Source organism: Condylostylus longicornis, unplaced genomic scaffold (genome assembly GCF_029603195.1).
Source record: "Condylostylus longicornis isolate FDR11 unplaced genomic scaffold, ASM2960319v2 ptg000084l, whole genome shotgun sequence".
NCBI classification, from domain to species: domain Eukaryota; kingdom Metazoa; phylum Arthropoda; class Insecta; order Diptera; family Dolichopodidae; genus Condylostylus; species Condylostylus longicornis.
Window position 1 is genome coordinate 1,125,970 of NW_026578052.1, and position 18,394 is coordinate 1,144,363.

At 29.0% G+C, this 18,394-nt stretch overlaps 1 protein-coding gene across 1 annotated transcript in view; it reads right to left on the minus strand.

The window, feature by feature from the left end:
- The window catches only part of LOC129613582 (possible lysine-specific histone demethylase 1-like), a 66,879-nt gene extending 49,216 nt beyond the window's left edge, over positions 1 to 17,663 (minus strand). Inside the window, exon 1 of the mRNA XM_055527712.1 lies at positions 17,597 to 17,663. Within this exon, the coding sequence (XP_055383687.1) occupies positions 17,597 to 17,663 (67 nt within the window). The remainder of the gene's footprint in view (positions 1 to 17,596) is intronic.
- Between the last annotated feature and the right edge of the window lie 731 nt (positions 17,664 to 18,394).

An 18,394-nucleotide genomic window follows, 5' to 3' on the forward strand; every position in this document is an offset into this window, starting at 1 on the left:
TGCAAAAGGATGTCCGCAGGGCGGGGTTCTTTCGCCCCTCCTGTGGTCCATTGTAGTGGATGATCTAATCGCTGCTCTCAGGTCCTCCGGGGCGCGTGTCTGGGGATACGCCGACGATGTGGCCTTCGTCGTGCGGGGAAAATTTGAGAGCGCTATTTCTGATCTTCTACAACAAAATTAACGTGTTGTGGAAAAGTGGTGCAAAGGCGTTGAGTTAAATATAAATCCAAGCAAGAGCACTTTAGTCGCCTTCACCAAACGCAGAAGCAGGGACACATTAACAAGCCCAAGTCTGTTTGGTGAACATAACAGTTACTCTACGGAGGTGAAGTATCTGGGAGTAACCCTGGATGATCGTCTCTCTTGGAATACCCATATAGATAGATTTATCGCCCCTGCTAGGCCCATTTCCACCTATGCGTCGATTGTATGGTGCCGTAAGGCTCAGCAGGCGGGTGTGCGGGCCAAGCTGGAAAAGCTACCTGCTAAGCAAGCTGGTTGAGAGCGATCCGATTCTAAGAATAACCATGTCGGATACCTGTCTGCCGCGGTACAACTTCGACCACAGGTACGGGGTTCTGTTTCCCCATCGATGGATGTGGGATCGGGGTGGTCCGGTGCTTAGGTCGGGTTCGAGCGTGTGGTATGCGGACGGGTCCAAAACGGAGTCGGGTGTGGGTTCGGGCGTATACGGTGTCCGCCCGGATACGCGTGTATATGCAACCCTTGACCCGTATTGCACAGTGTTCCAGGCCGAAATACATGCAATAGAGATCTGTCTGAGAATCAATTTAGAAAGGGGGTATAGAAACCGCACCATCTATGTGTTCTCAGACAGCAGGGCTGCACTGCTGGCGCTTCGTTCAGCTCAGGCTACATCCAAGCTGGTCTGGAGCTGCCTTGCTGCACTTATGGAATTGGCATAGGAGAACAGAGTGATGCTCATTTGGGTGCCGGGCCATAGTGGCCATACGGGCAACAAAGTTGCCCATGAGCTGGCGCGGAGGGGATCTGGGGCTGACTTTGTGCAGCCGCTGCCTTTCTGCGGTTTGCCTTCTTCCGCCGTGGGGGCCAGGCTTGCCTGCCTGCTCGCGGCGGAATGCGGCCGTCATTGGCGGGACACGAAAGGGTGCCGTGATGCGAAAGTGTTTCTTTCGGCGTGCTCCAGCGGATTCACCGCAGAGTTGCTGGGGATGAGTCGGGTTCGTACTATTGCGAATTTCTTTCCAGGGCACTGCCCAGTGAAGTACCATCTGCATAGCTTGGAAGGCGGGCTCCCCCCTGTGCAGATTTTGTGGGGGTGGCGATGAGACCGCCGTGCACATTCTCTGCGACTGTTCGGCACTTTCTGTTCAGCGCCGCAATTGTCTTGGACATGGGTCCCTAAGTGTTCGGGAACTGTTGTCCAACTCCCTTAGGGATATCTCCGGCTTTGTGATTGGGACGGGGATATTATAGACGGGAGAGTCGGGGGGCTACAATAAGTCAAAAATGGCTGCCGTGGCTTGGGGGGTTACTCCTGTCCCACTCGGTTCTCTTAGAATCTAGAATCTAGAATAAGGTGTCCCTAAATGGTGCTGTTGATCATACAAGCATATGAATTGAAAGGTACCGAGGGTATCACATATAATGAATCACTATAAATCACATCAAAGGCTAATATTCACCATAACAGGATTTTGCTGTCAGTTTGAGGGGATTGGAAGGGTGTGGTATATTTTGAAGTGCTCACATGCTACTAAATGATCAATTCAGATATTTACTATCAACAACTAGACAAATTGAATGAAGCAATTAACGAAAAATGTCTAGAATTGGTGAATAGCAAAGGTTTAAATTTTTTTATCACGGTAATGATAGACTAAAATTGGAATTGGTAAATCGCTAAAAAATGTTGGAGCTTAGTTGGGATTGAATGTTACATCCCCGTATAAGTTATTAAGTATGACGAGACAATAAAATTGTTTAGTTTTTCGTGATAAACATCAAAAGTTGTACGGGGGCGGAATCATGAATTTTCCAGACAGAACTATTCCAAATGCCACAATTACATAATCTTTTAATAAATCTGAAAATTTAATTTCTTTTCCAAAATTCTCTATTTCTTCATCAAACTTTTTTAGGACTGCCTATTTTCGATTGTAATTAATTTATTTAATATTAATAAGCGAACCTTTATATAAGAAAAAAAAGTGTTAAAATCAATCGAAGTTATGTAACATCGATTTTATATTAATTATAATTCCAAAAAAAAAGGTCAAAATATTTTAATATAATAAAAATAACGGTGATAATTTTTAAGGTATAGCCTCTAATAATGATGGTTTTAATTACCAACTCTATTTATTTTTTTCTGTGGTCGGACTATAAAATTCTTATAATTGATGTTGTCTCTGAATGTAAATTAAGCAAAAACCCCTGAATTACACATTCCTATAAATAAAAGTTAAAAAAAAAAAAACAAAATATGACCTCCAAAACTTTACCAGAAAAAAAAACAAAAACGAACCTTTTTGGATAATAAAACGGGGCAAAAATTTTTTTAAAACCAAAACAAGAGAAAAAAAATAAACAAAATAAAATATTTGGAATTTACTCTTGAGGCAATTTACAGCTTCTTGAATTCACAATGAAAATTAAAACGGATCCAAAATCTAAAATTAAAAAAGAGCCAAAAAAAAAAACTTAAATAAACTTATAATTTTATAGTCGATGATATGGGCCTTATCATTGCCTATACCTTTAAATATAATCTACATATACCTGCTAATAATAATGAACGCACAAAAATTCATAAATTCGATGCATATCTAATCATAAATCTGGAATTTTTTCTTTGGTTTTTTATGTTTTAGTTGTCCAGAGTAGTTTTTTAAACTTTAAACTCATAATATGCACTTAATTACACCCAATATTATTGAAATTATTTAAATAATTTTTTATTTTCTACTCGATCTCTCATCTTCCAATCTCCAATTTAATAATTTTTTTTCTTCTTGATTTAATTTTGTTGTATGTTTGTTTGTTTGTATTACTATATATACAAAATATATTATAAAAAGAAGAAGAACTCATCAAAATGTTAATAAAAATAAATAATAACTCTTAATAATGATTAAAACATGATATGTTTCAGTTTGTATGAATATTAGTTGAAAAAAAATGAAAATGAAAACAAATGAGGAGTAGAGAGAGAGAGAGGAGTAAAAGAAAAGGAAAGGCAAAAAAAACAGTAGCTAAATATTATAACAAGAAATTGATGATACCAGAATTCCATATTTTTTTTTTTTGAAAAAGAGCTATTAAATAATAAAATAAATTAAAATTAAATAAAAATAAAACAATGATTCTGTTAACTCTGGGATATGCATACAAAGAACAGTCTATGATTTTCGAAAATGCATTTCAAAAAATTAATAATTTGACATAAAAATTTGATTTGACGTAATCTGGCATATTTTGTGGAAGCGTAATTTTCGTGAACATTAATCAAAAATTGGAGTACTACGCATGTCACATCGCAAAAATACTAAACGGCAACACTGAAAAATCAGAAATTTCGACAATTGTTAATTAACCAGGCATAAGATAACACGTGTGAATAACTTATTTTAGGCAATTTTGCAGTTGTAAGAAAAAAATGTATTGTTTTCAAAAAACTTGCTTCGTGTAAATCAAATTTTATATTTAATTCCAATAAAACACAATATTGTAAATTTTTACATTATTGTGCCCATAATTCTGGAAGCATATACCTTGAAGTTGAAGTTTATTAACAAAATTTAGACAAAATGTGTAAACTAAAGTACAGAAACCCCGAATTGTATTAAATTAAGAAACCGGCCAAGATCCCTAGCATTTACATTCGCTAGGTCCGTAGCTCGCCCAAAAAAGTGGGACCCCAGAAACCTCCACCTGGAGTTCGCCAACGCCGTCGGAGAGATATCAGATCCCTGGAGATCGCCAAAGCCGAACACGAGCATAGCAGGTGGGTTACCGTTTCCTCCTCCTCCTCCTCGTCACAGCAACTCCTACAGGGATTGTTTGTGGGGCGGCCTATCTTCCTGGCATGATCGCCAATGAGACAGTGTCCACTTAAAACCTCTATCACCGCGCCAATATCCCGCGACGCAAGTCTAGCTTTGGCCACAACTTCCTTGACGCGTTACACGTAGTTCTATTCGCCCATCTGTGATTGGTACATTCCACCGCTGCACTGCGTAGCTGTGAGTGCTTAGAGGCATGCCCAGGTTCTCCTTTTCAGGTAGAATTCCGAGGGTCGTTCCATGTCTCGCAAGCTCATCCGCCTTCTAATTCCCTGAGATCCCATTGTAACCGGGAACCCGTATGCACTATATGGTAACACTTCATAAAAATTATTATAAACGTAAATTATTCGCTCATAATCACTTTGAAATTATCGCAAATTTGAATCTTTTCATTAAAAAAAAAAAAAATATTTTATGATCTTTTTAAACCCATTCAACTTGCTTAAGAAATATTTTTTTTTTCTGCATTGCATATCACTAATATAGCAATAGTTTATAAATAAAGTTTTCTCCACCACTATCTATCCACAATCACCATTAAACGTCAACAGGCACCATAATTTAAAACTGTTAACTGCCCATGTATGTATATACAAAAATAACAAAAAAAAAAAACAAAAATTATAATAAAATCTGTAAACCTAAATCATAAAATCCATCAAGCATCAAAAATTGTTGTTGTCTGCATTTTTGTTTTTTCTGTTTTTCTTTCATTTTTATGATTAAATTTGACATTAACATGAAGATGGCGCTGCCCTCTCATGAAAAAGAATTTGTTTTTTTATTACAAGTTTTTGTTTTTTTCCTGTTAATATTTTAATTTTTTTTTTCTCATTTTTGTCATCGCACGATGGATTCATGTTCCGAAATGTTGGTTAATTTAATTGAATGTTAACTGCGATATGATATCTTTAGTAAATTAATAAATAGTAGTTAAAAATTTTTTTAAAATTAAATGAACTTAAAAAAAAAATATTCCGTCTAAATTTTTATTAACCCCAATATTTCAGATTAAAAAATTGAAAAATTCATGAAAAATTTTAAAATAGAAATATTCGAATTTAAAAAAGACATTCGAATCCCACACATAACAAGTAATAAAAATTTTTTTTTTGACAGATCACTGACATATAGCAGTAGAATAAAGATTTATAATATTTAAAGCAATTTTTATTTGGCAGCTCGGCTTCTTGCACTCAAAAATCTCAATTGTCGTCCCACATAGAGATGATAAATTGGAGAGGTTCTCTTTTCAGAGAATATGTGTATTCAAATTCATTTATTCCATTCCATTGCTCATTTTTCGAACACTCTTTCGAATAGTGAATTTTCGAAAAAATATACTCAAAGTGAAACACATGTCAACTTTTATTTGTAATTGTATAGCTTTCAGTCGTTAAAATGTCATTCTGTCTTATAGTTTTTGCTCTTTTTTTTGGAATTGTATGCAATTAAAGTTGTGGTTCTATTTTTAACTTGAATATTTTTTTACTAGACTTTAAGTTTTTTTTTTTGTTGTTGTTATTTTGCTTTATATTTTAACGAGAAAAAATGTCCATTTAGTCGATCATAAAGTAGTTTGACATAGGCGCATTCTCTTGTGAATTATGGAGTAAAGTTTTTTGTTAGCAGATCGTTTGTCAAAATATTGTTTTTCAGATATCACAAAACATTAAGCAAAAACAAAAACAGAGAACAAAAACTGTAAGAATTCAAAAACTGGAAAAATAGTTTTCTTTTTTTTGTTTTTGTATTTTGAAGCAATCTAATGAATTTTGACAATATTCCATTGCATTTATATTGATGTAAACAGGTAATTACAGGTAGGTATGAATTCGTTAATGTTATTAAATCGCGATAGGAAAAAAAATTATGGTAAAAAGGTTTCAAATCTACTAGACTTTACAAAAGAGAAGAAAAACAATTTATAAAAAAAATAACGATTTATGGTTTTTTAAAAGAGTACAAGGCAGACTTCTATAAAATTAAATTTTATGTAGAAAAAATATTTGTTTTTTTTTTTTTGGATTGCCATTAAAAGTTCAAGAATAAAAATTTTTTTAATGACATTTCATAAAAAATAAAGTTGAAGATGGGAAGCGTTTTTGTTTTTGTTGCTTGACGCTTTATACGCACGTTATGTTTAGAAAAAATTTTAAAAATTATGGAAATAATTAAATTATAAATATGAATTTATAATACTTTCACAAATGAATTGAAAGTAATTGAGTAGTAGAACGGGTTAGAGCTGGAATGGTGGTAATATTGCTATTAACTTATGTTAGATACTCATTATAGTTGTGGGACGGTGCGGGGGGGGGGGGGGGGGGCGCGACCACAAAACAAGCCACAGCAAAACCCATTGTATTTGCCTATTATGACGTTCAGCTAGCTAAAAAATTTTCCTAATGCGTGTTCTACCAGTTATAAAACCTTTCCATTCCTCATTTACAGCCCTTGATTTACTGAAATTCCAACAAATTCAAAGGTAATAACAAATATCCCTTCTTGATGTACGAATCGATTTTCGTTTAATTCACTGCAATATTTTCAGTCATGGCAAAATCTATACAGAAAAGTGTATATAATAGGCAAGTCGGCAATGTTCAGTAAAAAAACTAATCGCCACCCTGGTATCTCCCATTTTAAATTCTCAAATATTTTAGATGATCTTCTGCATAACTACAAATGAAGATTCTTTGTGTTTTCGCGCTACTTCATTGATTTAGCCGTGAGTGCCTTCATGTAATCTTTATAGTCTTCCATATTTTCCATCGTATATTTAAATTTAGTTTTTTAGAATGTTTTTTAGAATTTTAGAATGTTTCCATACCTAAAAAATTAATACATAAAATTTCATTTGAATTGCTTAAAATTAAACTTAAAATACCTACAGGTTTAAGATTTTTACATTAAAATGACAAAATTGCAAAATAGTTCTAGTCGTTTAAATATTTTAAATGATTTTCTTGTTTCTTTAAATTTTCTATAAAAATTCAAAACAACTTAATCAAAAAAAAATTTTTTCAATAATAAAAAAAAAAATGCAACAAAAGCCACACATGAACGATTTTTTTCTTTTAATTTAAATTTTTCTATTTAATTTTTTCCCATTAATTTTAATTATTTTTTTCTTTTTCTCTCTTTTAAAAAATCAGAAGCTTGTAACATTTTAATTTATACATATAAATGAATGTATGTATGAATGTGAATAACTATTGAATATGATGATGAATTAATAATTATTTTACATAACAACGACAACAACAACAACGAAGAGCAATGAGTTTAAAATAAAATGGCAAATTCTCTAATTGAAAAAGATGTTCAATGTTTTCATTAAAAGCAACTCAAATCACATGCTTACACGCTACACCAAGTACAAAAAAAAAAACAACAACAAAATAAATAAAGAAATTAAAATAAAAATAAAATATTTAAAGAATTAATAAGAAAGAGAATTAAAAAAAAAAAGATGGTTAAAAAGAGAAAGATAACAGAAAAACAAAAACGGGAAAATAAAATCGAAATAAAAATTTTTTCTTTTTTAAACGGCAATCGATAGTCTGAAAACGATGTCTTAATTCAAGTTGCACTTAATATGCAACTACTAAACACCTAACTCAATTCGTCGTCGTCATAATCAATACTGCTGTAGGCAACTTATTTCATTTGTTTTTCTTTTTTTTATTTTCAATTATTATTAAAATGTTAATTTTTGAATTTTTTTGTTGCAGACAGACGTATTATGATTTCAAATATTCATTTGAAATGAAATAATAATTGAGAGAGAGGACTTCTTCTCTATTTGAGAGAGAAAAATGCTAAAGTGATTCTTTAAAAGGGCTATAACCAAGACATGAGGTAGTTGGGAGTGTTTGCGAAAAATAACCTATAAACTGAAATATTTTTTATCTGACAATTGTTTTCAATACAAAAATGAAGAGCCATCTGCCGGAATAAAATGTACAAGTATGAAGTGTTAGGAGTATTTCATACCTCCGAACCCATCTGTTCCGAAGCATGTAACCAAAAAGCGGAACAAATGGATGACGTAATCAAAGGAACGAGTTAAAGGCAGTCTCTAACGGAGAAATTTGCACAAAATTCAATTCAGGATATGAAAATAAGAATTGAGTTTAAAATATTTCAAAATTCTCAAAATCATATTGGTAAGATTTTAGAAGAAAAAAAAGTTTTTCTCTTAAATCTTTCATAAATTTTTTTAACCCTACACTTGTTTTATAAAAAAAATATGCATAATGTTTTTTACTAAGTTTCATGTCTTTTTTTTTTTAAATAAATGAGTTCATCAACTTTGAAATTTATCGAACAGCATGGCAAATATAACATGAAAATTTCAAGTCTTGCTGAAGATCCTTCGGCACTTGTCAAGGGTTAACAATTACTTTAATTAATTTATTAATTAAAAACTTATATTATAAAATTCCAAGTCAATTACAAGAATTTAATAATAATTTGCGGTATATTTAAATATTGTAATATAAAAAATTGAGAAAAAACAGAAAACGTCAAGAAGCTGTCAAATCATCAGTTATGTCAAAATTCTACAAATGTTAATACTACAAACCAGAACCAGAAAAGTATGAATTTTCGTGTTTTTTTTTTTTTTAAATTTATGCAAAAATGAATCCAACCTTTTTAAAAGAATTTTTAATGGAAGTTTCCGACTTTTTAATTACATATCATTTTACAAAATGACCCATCAAATAACTTGAAGTATTTACCTCGAGATCATGTGTATGCCAGCACACATTTATTGGTTAGAAAAAGATTTCTAATAATTAATTTCACAACTCAACTATGTAGAAAAAATGTAACAATTAAAAATATATATGTAAGTTTTTTTTCAAACATTTTCTACAACTTAACTGTCATTGATAAAGACGTCATTGTATAAAAATACCCTATGGGTGAATAATAAAACCATTCTTTTTTTTTTTTGCCTTTTTATTAGTTAAGAATTGTAAAATTTTAATAAATGAAAAATTATTCCAATAAAAATAAAGTATATTTAAAAAGTAAAAAATTCTGAATAAAAATAAAATAAATTAAGAATTAAAGATTAAATAACAAAATAATGTAAGAAAACAGTCAACCAGCCAACCAGCTAACAAGCCAAAACAAGAACAAAAATCAAATTCAACCAAAGAGTTAAAAAAAAAAACACAGCAAACCAATCCAGATTGTAACAACAATCTTCGTCGTCGTTAAACTCTAAAATTAGCGCTCTTGTTTTGAAATTAACAAGCAAAAAAAAAAAAAATTTTAAAATACAAATATGTTATTTATTTATGTATAAATAAATGTACAAATACGGACACACATATATATTCACAATAATATCTAAAAGGATGATAGATAATTACAACGTTGATTAATTGCTGAAATATATCGCGAAAAAAAGAATAATAAAAACACAAAAACATGAAAACAATGCAAATAAAATGAAAAGAAGAAAAAATATAAAGTCGCGCAGCGCACACCACAAGTCATCACAGTACCCAGAATAAATTTTAGAAACGAAAGCACCTTTTCTTATGTTGTGTAACAAAAAATTATCGGCAAAAACTTACTTGTATTCGAAAAAGTAGATTATTATTGTTATTATTCGATTTTTATATTTTCATTTTATATTTAAAGAATAATTTATCTTCCACCCTTTTTGCATTGTTGGTGGTATGAAAATGAAACAAAAAAAAAAAATTAAATACAATTTTTGTCGCATTTTTTTTTATGGTATTTTGGTATGAATTGAGCAAGTCTACACGTTTTCTATTTTATTACTCGCTATATCCAACTTTTATAGATTTTATTTTTCATTTCTTTGTTTTGAAATTTGAATTTTTTTTTTTAATTTTATTTTATTATCTTTTTTTTTCCTAAATATTTATACTATTCTTGTAAGTCGTAACATAAATAAATAGAGAGAGAGAGAGAGAGAGAGAGAGGGTGGACCATAAAATAACTGCAAAAAAAATGTTTACTCAAAGCAAACAATAATGGCTCAACTAAGGAAGTCGATCGTAATTAAATCGATTTGTCTTTCAAAATCGATTCAAAACAGCCGTGTAATTGTGAAAGGCTCAATAGATTTGCTTAATAGATTTCCAATTCTCTACCTCTACAATGAAGTATTCAAAATTGACAATATAGAAATTGCAAATGTATGGGAGCCTCTAGCACCCCTTATAGACTTAACCCTTATTGGCCTAAACAATAGGGTAATTTTAACCGACTCGGCTTTTTAAAGTCGTTCAAATAAAGTTTCGCTATCGCAGGAGTCCGAAAATATTAACCGACATGAATAAGAAATACCATATCCAAAAAAAATCTTCACTGTCAAAATGTCAACTAACTGTCATATTAAAATTTTTGTTATTATTTACAAATTAATTCGTTTGAATGAAAAGGATAAGTTGAAAGAAAATGATTTTTCTTTGAAATGCTAGAGGACGAATATGAAGAGTTATAACATCGCAAATCAATTGATATAGAAGACAATTAAGAAATGCCTCGAATCCTTTGGAAAAGATCTTTGGATCTAATTGACGAATAACGTCAATTCTGAATTAACTTCCTTAATTGAGCTGGAAAATAAAATAAAAATATTACATAATAATTGTGGAATATTCATCTACATATTTATTTTTTGTAAATCGTCACTTCACTGATCTGTCCGCTCTACTATGAACTAGATTCTAGAATATCAAATTTATTCTATTATTTATAGCCCATCCTGTAATATTCACAATTTTTTAAAATTTATTTTATTATGTGTACGTGTATGTAAAACAAGAAAAATTAATTCTTAGCGCAGTGATACTAGAATACAAAAAAATAAAATATTTTCTTTTTTTATTAAAAGTGAAAAACATTTTATTAGGAATTTTTAACATGTTCAATTTTTCATTATTATTCAATATTTTTTTTTCATTGCTTTAATCTAAATTGATAAATTTTCAAATTAAAGCATTTATTACATACCTAATTCGGAAACTTTTAATCTGAACGCGGGAAGAAACGCGAGCAAAACATTTTTATTTCACCAGTAATTTTACATTAGAATTTAATAAATTTTAAATAGATTTTAATTATAGTTTATTTTAATACAAGAAAAATTAGAAAAATAATAGTAAACATGACATCTAGCAACTTATACAATTACTTTATTAATATATTGCAACTGAAGAACATAATTTTTCCTGTTCTTAATTTAATTACTGTGTGATAGTGTTATTTAAATAAAAATTAAATCAAGGAATGCGAAAAATTTTAAACAGAATCTGAAATACGCCTTTTTGTCACAAAATTAAAATGGGGAGGTTAGAAATAGATCGTGTCTCTGGATCAGAAAATTAGACTATTTCCAAAAGCCAGGGAGTTAGCCTATAAACAGAAGCTCCAGATGTCGTAATAATAAATGAATAGTACTCAAAAAACAGCAATCAGAACTAGTATACCGATAAGAGCAGAATTAGTATACCGATAAGAACGAAACTAGTATACCGACGGGTCGAAACTGAACAGTAGAATCGTTGTTGGGAGGTATAGCAAAGATGTAAATATTTCAAGAGGTATCAGTATCAATTACCCCCGGACGCTTAGCATTGATTTTGCAGGCAAAAGCTCACGTCATTAACTTATGTGGTCATGAGTGTATTAAAAGACTTTATATTGAATCGGAAAGCAAAGAGAGAAAGTTGATGAACTTACTCGTTAGGGGAGCGGAAATCCCATATGTTAGGCGTGAGTTTTGCTTTGAAATAGACAAGGACGACGGTCCTCGATGGCGAGGTTAGTAGTCTAAGGAAAGAAATTTTGTGACTACAGTAACATAAGGATTGAGTCGTCTATATTTGTAGATGGCGGTTGCAGTACTCACTGGATATTGTCTGTTCATGATTTACCTGAAAAGGATAACCAAGGTATACGGGGAATTGTGTCGTCTTTGCTTGGGAGCGGATAAGATGTGGTGTCTTTCATCTCTTTAAAAGTAAAGCTCTTCGATCGGTGCTTTGTTTTCAACCGGGCTCTTCTGAAGTCAAATGGAAATCAAATTAACACAGAATTGTCATATGCTTATAATAATAGATGGCCATAAATAATTCACTTAAGTTTCTCATTTAAGTCTTTTGTTCAAGTTCGTCACATTTCTTACAATTAGTAACAATTTGAAACAAAAACAAGCAAAAGAAATAATTTCACAGGATTCTTTAGAGAATTTTCATCAACATTTAAATTTTAAATTAAATTTTATAATTAAAGAAAAATATTTAATTGGCTCCAAATTAAATCCACTTACGTAATTAATTTGATCAGTAAAAAAAAAAAAATCAACCTGCTATTAAAAATCGTATGTTCGGAAAATTTTGCAAAGTGCAAAAACTGAATACAAAAAAAAATATTTTTGGCTGTCACAAAAATGCCTTAAGTCTGCATTTTTTGTTTTTGTTTTTGTTTTTCTGCTTCTATTATCTTTTTCTGTCATTTTGTGTTTATTTTTTTTTTTTTAATTGAAATTATTCTTATGGAAATGGTTGAATAATGGCCGTATTTTTTTCCTTTGAATAATAGGAATAAAAAAAAATTTTTAAATAAAAAAAAAACCAATTTAATGTTTACCTTAAATCAGGAAGAATTGTTTTTTTTCTTTTTTATTTTAATGTTACACAATATAAAATTATGCAAAGAAATTACTTACAAATATTTTTTTTTTCGATTTTAAATAAACAGGATATTTATTTATTTCGATTAATTTGAATAGTCAAGGAGAAAAAGGAAAACAGAAAAAATAAATTCAATAACATCCTCTTAAATCGACAACGACGATGACCATTGCTTATTATGCTTGTTTGTTGGCTTTCTGTTTTTTCTGTTATTTCTTGTAATATATGCGCGCATACCTAGGAAATACTCGTATGTTATACATGATGGTACTTTATTATGGATATGTACAAGAACTCTAGAGGTACATACATACATACATACACATATTTATATTGTTAACAAGTATTCACATGTACAAATAATCAAAAACAATTGAAGATTAAAATATACGACCTAAAATGTAAATTATTTTTTCTAAAAATATACACAGAAAAAAAAAAAAAATTCAGAATTAAAATTCTATACGAAAAAATTTTTAGATCTTCGCACCACTCACTGTTTTTCATCATCAATATTTTTTTTTTTTGGTTTTTATAACTTGCTATGCGAATTTTACTGTTTTTCGGCTGTTATTTTTTTTTTCTGATTCTTCTTCTGTTTTTCATCTTTGATTCCTTTGAAATTTTATTTTTTTCTGATTTTTCTTTTTTTGTAGTGTACTTCTTTATTTTCTACTTTTGTTTAGCATTTTCTTCTTCTTTCTTTCTGTTTTTGTTTATTTTTTCTGTTTGCCTTTTTACCAACATATTTTTTCATGTAGTTACCTTTAACAAGCTTAAAATTGTTAAACAATTAGCAGGCTTGTTATTATTATTTAAATTTCCATGCAAAATGGGCATATCAATATTCCTATCAACAACTAGTTATAAATTTAATAAAAAAAAAAAAACCAAGAAAAATTAACAAAAATAAATTTTTAAGAAAGAAAGAGAAAAAAAATTATTTCGTTTAAAGAAAAAAAATAAGAGAGAGAGAAGAGAGAAAATATAATCAAACTAACTAAAGAACAAAAAAATAACAACAAGATTTGTATAAGACTTTTAAGTTAGTTAGTATTAAAAGTAAGAACAAATAAAAAGGAAAAAAAATATTGAATAAAATAAAATTGTTACCAGCACACAACACACAATACAACACAAACATTCAAAACATACGAACTTCATATAAGTACGAAGTAAAAACATAAAACAACGATACTGGTAGGTTACTCCGGTAGGTAAATAATTTTATTTGCACACACGCACACACACATAACAAACTTACGGGAAGGAAAATATTATTGTAAAAAAGAATTATTGAGGGAAAGCAAAGTAACAAAATAAACGCGAACCAGAGCGTTTAATACAAAAATTTCTACTTAGAGTTAAAAGTATATACAAAAAAAAACAAAAAAGACCATAGTAGATTTATTTAAAGGTAAATGAGAAAAAAAAAACACAACTCAAATTTAAAATAAGAAAAACCGAAACGAAAAATTAAATTTCAACCATCGGCGACACGAAGAATAATGTTGAAAAAATGAAAAGAAAAAATGAGAAAATAAAAAATTTATCTTACTCTTGTTTTTCTTTCAATTCATTTGTTTTTCTCTTATTTTTCATTTTTTGTTTGTTACTGTTATTATTTCTGTTATTTTTTGTTATTTTAAAGTAGTTATTCTGTTCGGTTTTTTTGTTTTCCATTCGTTAAATTTTCTCTCAATAACCAGCGATCATTGGAGCGCAATGTTAAAATAAAAAAAACTATTAAAAAAAAAAGTTTGTTTGTTCGTATGTATATAAATATTTTTTTTTTGTTTTTCTTGTTTTTTTTTTTTATTAAATTTAAAATTTTTATATTCCGTAATTTGAAATTGCATAAAACGCAAGTTGTTTGAAATGATAAAATTGTAAAAGTTGCGATTTTACAATATAAATCGAATAATTGAATTGTGAATGATGATTGTCAATGTGAGATTGTCAAAAAAAGTTCAGTTATAAATTTTATACAAACAATTGTCAAAATGACATAATGCTAACTGCAATTCGAATTTAGTTGTTGAATTGTATCCTGCATATTGTTGGACATTTTATATTGACATTCATTTCGGAATGTCAGAACGGTAATTTTTCAACACCTTATCACTTGCACTGCATTTTGGAATACCACTGTCCCGTATAAATAAGATTTACATTGGTGTGTAACACAATAATTTTCGGTATTTATTCGAATTTCTATTAAAGCTTATGAAAAACTGATTTTGGAAATTTTAAATGGAAACCCCATTAAAAATTGACATCTTTTTACAATTATACTAAATGAGATTAGATGTCACTCCCGTCGTACTAGCTACTATAGACACAAGAAATTTATGGAATATTATTTCCTTTAATCCAATAACTCTCCCTTTTTTAAATTCTAAAAGCAAATACAGTAGAAATCAGGTTTTTATCACAGTAGTACGAATGTTATCCTCCATAAAAATAAAAACAAAAAACATAAAAGTTTTCTTTCATGTCATTTTTTGATTTTTTCTTCTCATCATTTATCAATCATCGTACATGTGTGTACGTTGATCACATTTACATAATATATATAACAGTAATTATCACCACATTGTTTACAAAATACAACAAGTATTTTTTTCCGGTTACTTTGTTACAAAAAACTTGAAACAAACTGGCACCTTGCGGTTACTGCAGCAACATTCAAACAAATTTTTTTTTTTTTATAAACATACAATTTTTATGTGGTTCATTATTTTTTTTCGATTATTCCAGACCAAGGATCACCTGTTAATTTGATATTCTCCTGGATTTTAAACAAAAAAAAATTGCAGAACAAAACAATTTACTACCTATAAGTAATATTGAGTAAAAATGCCACCTACATCACCGGGATTATGTGTAATTTGATATTTCATATTCCAATATATACACGCATATATATGTCACATATTTGACATATTACACTAAATATAGTATTAGTATAATATTGATTAAAATGACGTATGGTCTAATACGTCATTTGTCATATAAAAAATATTGCTGTTTTTTTTTTTAGTAGACTTGTTGATTTTATTTGGAAATTTTACACAAAATTTTGTAAAAACCCAGAGTTTTTATATAAAATTTTATAAATTTTGGTGAAAAAATTGGCTATGTTTGATTTGATCTGTGCCACGGCATCTGCATCACATATGATATTTCAAAAGTATGCTTAGAGTTCTTAATAATAAAAAATTAAAGTACTCCGAATTTTTTTACAATACGCTGAAATTCACAATTACTCACATGCGTATTTGATACAAAAATTTTGATCACATGGCCGTCACAACCTTATGAATTAGAACATTTTTTTTTAAATTTTTATTCTAAAATTTTTGTATGTGTGTCGTTTGTTTTATTTTTTTTTCTGTTCTTGTAACTGCGGTTCATGTACAAAAACTTAACAACCGCGAATTGTGTTGTTGTTTTCATTTTTTCAATGTTGGTTATTTTTTTTTTGTTGTTGTTCGTCTATATCGCGATTCTACAGTTTTTACGTACATTTACAATTTATTTTACTTTAATTTTTTTTTTTTGTTCAATTTTATCAAATTTTCAAAGTTGTACTTTTTTTTCTTAAAATTTGCTTTTTCTTTTCTGGAATATGTTAAATTGAGTTGAATGTAAGCAATGGATCTTTTGTTACCGCGCTTCTCATATATGGATGAGAAATAAGTGACTATATTGAAATAAAAATAAAAGGGAAAAATTTTTGAAAGAAAAAAACAAAAATAAAATTGACAAAAGAAAAATTGTTACTTAAAATTTTTTATTTACCAAATTCTAAAGGGTTAAAAATTACAAAAAAGATCAAGGGAATTAAATTGTAAATTATTAATGAAATAAATTTTTCAGTTCATAAGTACTTATTTTGTAAGGGTATGAGAAATTTTATCAAAAAATTTTAAATGTAAAATTGTTTATTATTTCTAGGGGAAAATTTACCCAGAAGGTAATGGTGGTGAGTTTTAGCAAATTATACTGCAAAAGTTTGAAATATAGTAAAACTGAAACTTTAAATATTAATTGTGTAGTTTATTAATAAATTTTGAAAATTTTCAGTATTTCAGTACTTTGCACCCCATACTTTTTATATAAACAGATTGAAAAACATCGAAATTATTTGAAATATCGGTGAGAATTTCAAAATTCAATGATTGTTTTAAAAAAAAATGGTGGAAACATTTTGATCTCATGATGGAATTGATGAGAAGATCTCATATTTTGCAAAAATTATTGTTCTTTAGTAAGGTAATAAATCTTCGAAAACTGTCATAATTAAGTTTCACAGTAGAATTGTCATATTAATTCACAATAGAAAGAGTTCTAATCTTATACAGGTTGAAATATGAAATTTATACTTATAAATATAACAAAATTTTTAATAGAGGTGCATTTCCAAAATAATTGGCAATGTTTTCAAAAAATATAGCCAGTTTGTTGACAATATGTGCATAGCACATGGAAAAAAACTTGTGGAAAGATTCTGTAGCTATATAGATTAAAACTACTTCTTTTGCTGTTGCTACTACTACGATTTTGCTGTTGCTGTTATGAAGTGTAAACAAAAAATACAGGTCTTTATTATCTCCATCAATAACCAGTAAAAATTAAAATTTTCGGTAAAATTTAACTAAATTTTGTCAGTGCGGGATTGTCACTCCCTTTGCAGCGAACTGGGTAAGCTCTTAAAGAACTAACTGGCTAAACTGAGTGTAATACCAAACGTTCAGGGAGGCTTTAATCTTTCAAAACTCTGAATATAGCAAAATTACATCAAATGTTTACTAGTAATTGTAGGCCTATTGTAATGTATAGCAGTAAAATTACGACTCCAACAGGAATCTTCAACATTAACTGCAGTTCTTCCAGTATGATGTGAGTTTTCCGATGACATTTTGAAAATTTCATAAATAATTTTTAATTATAAATTCTTTTTTTACTGATCTTCCTGAAGAAGATTAATTTTGCGAGAATTTGAACTAAATACTTACAAAATAGAAAATCTAAAAGGATCTATGTTAGATCTACTGCATATAATAGAAAAATTAAAAATTTGAAAGCAATTTTCAATAACAAAATTAGAAATCTATTAAAATCTGGTAACAAACTCATAAAATATTTGTTTATTCATGCACATTATTGTATGCACAATGCGTAAATTTTTATTTCCAAATATCAATTTGCCCGGTCACATACAACCCGATTTATCCAAATAATTTTCGAAAACACGTATTAAAAAATATCTTTGAATTAACCTACATAAACATTACAATTATTTATTTAGTATTTCTAATCGTTTGCACAAAATTTTAACACCTTCTCTCTTAAAATAAACATTTATAAAGTACCTATACAATATATGGAATTTACCCGAAAAAAAAATTTTTTTATTTCCGCGTAAATTTGAATCAATTTAAAAAAAATACAAAAAGAAAAATAAAAAATAATTTTATATGGTGTTTTTTCTATTTCTATACTATTTTTGTTTCGAATCAAAAAGAACCTTTACTTACAATATTCTTCTATATCAAATTTAATTTCAATAGAATTTTCATTTAGATTCACTTTTTATGCCATTTATTGTGTACCTCACATATTCAACTTACATACTTATTTATTCTTCTA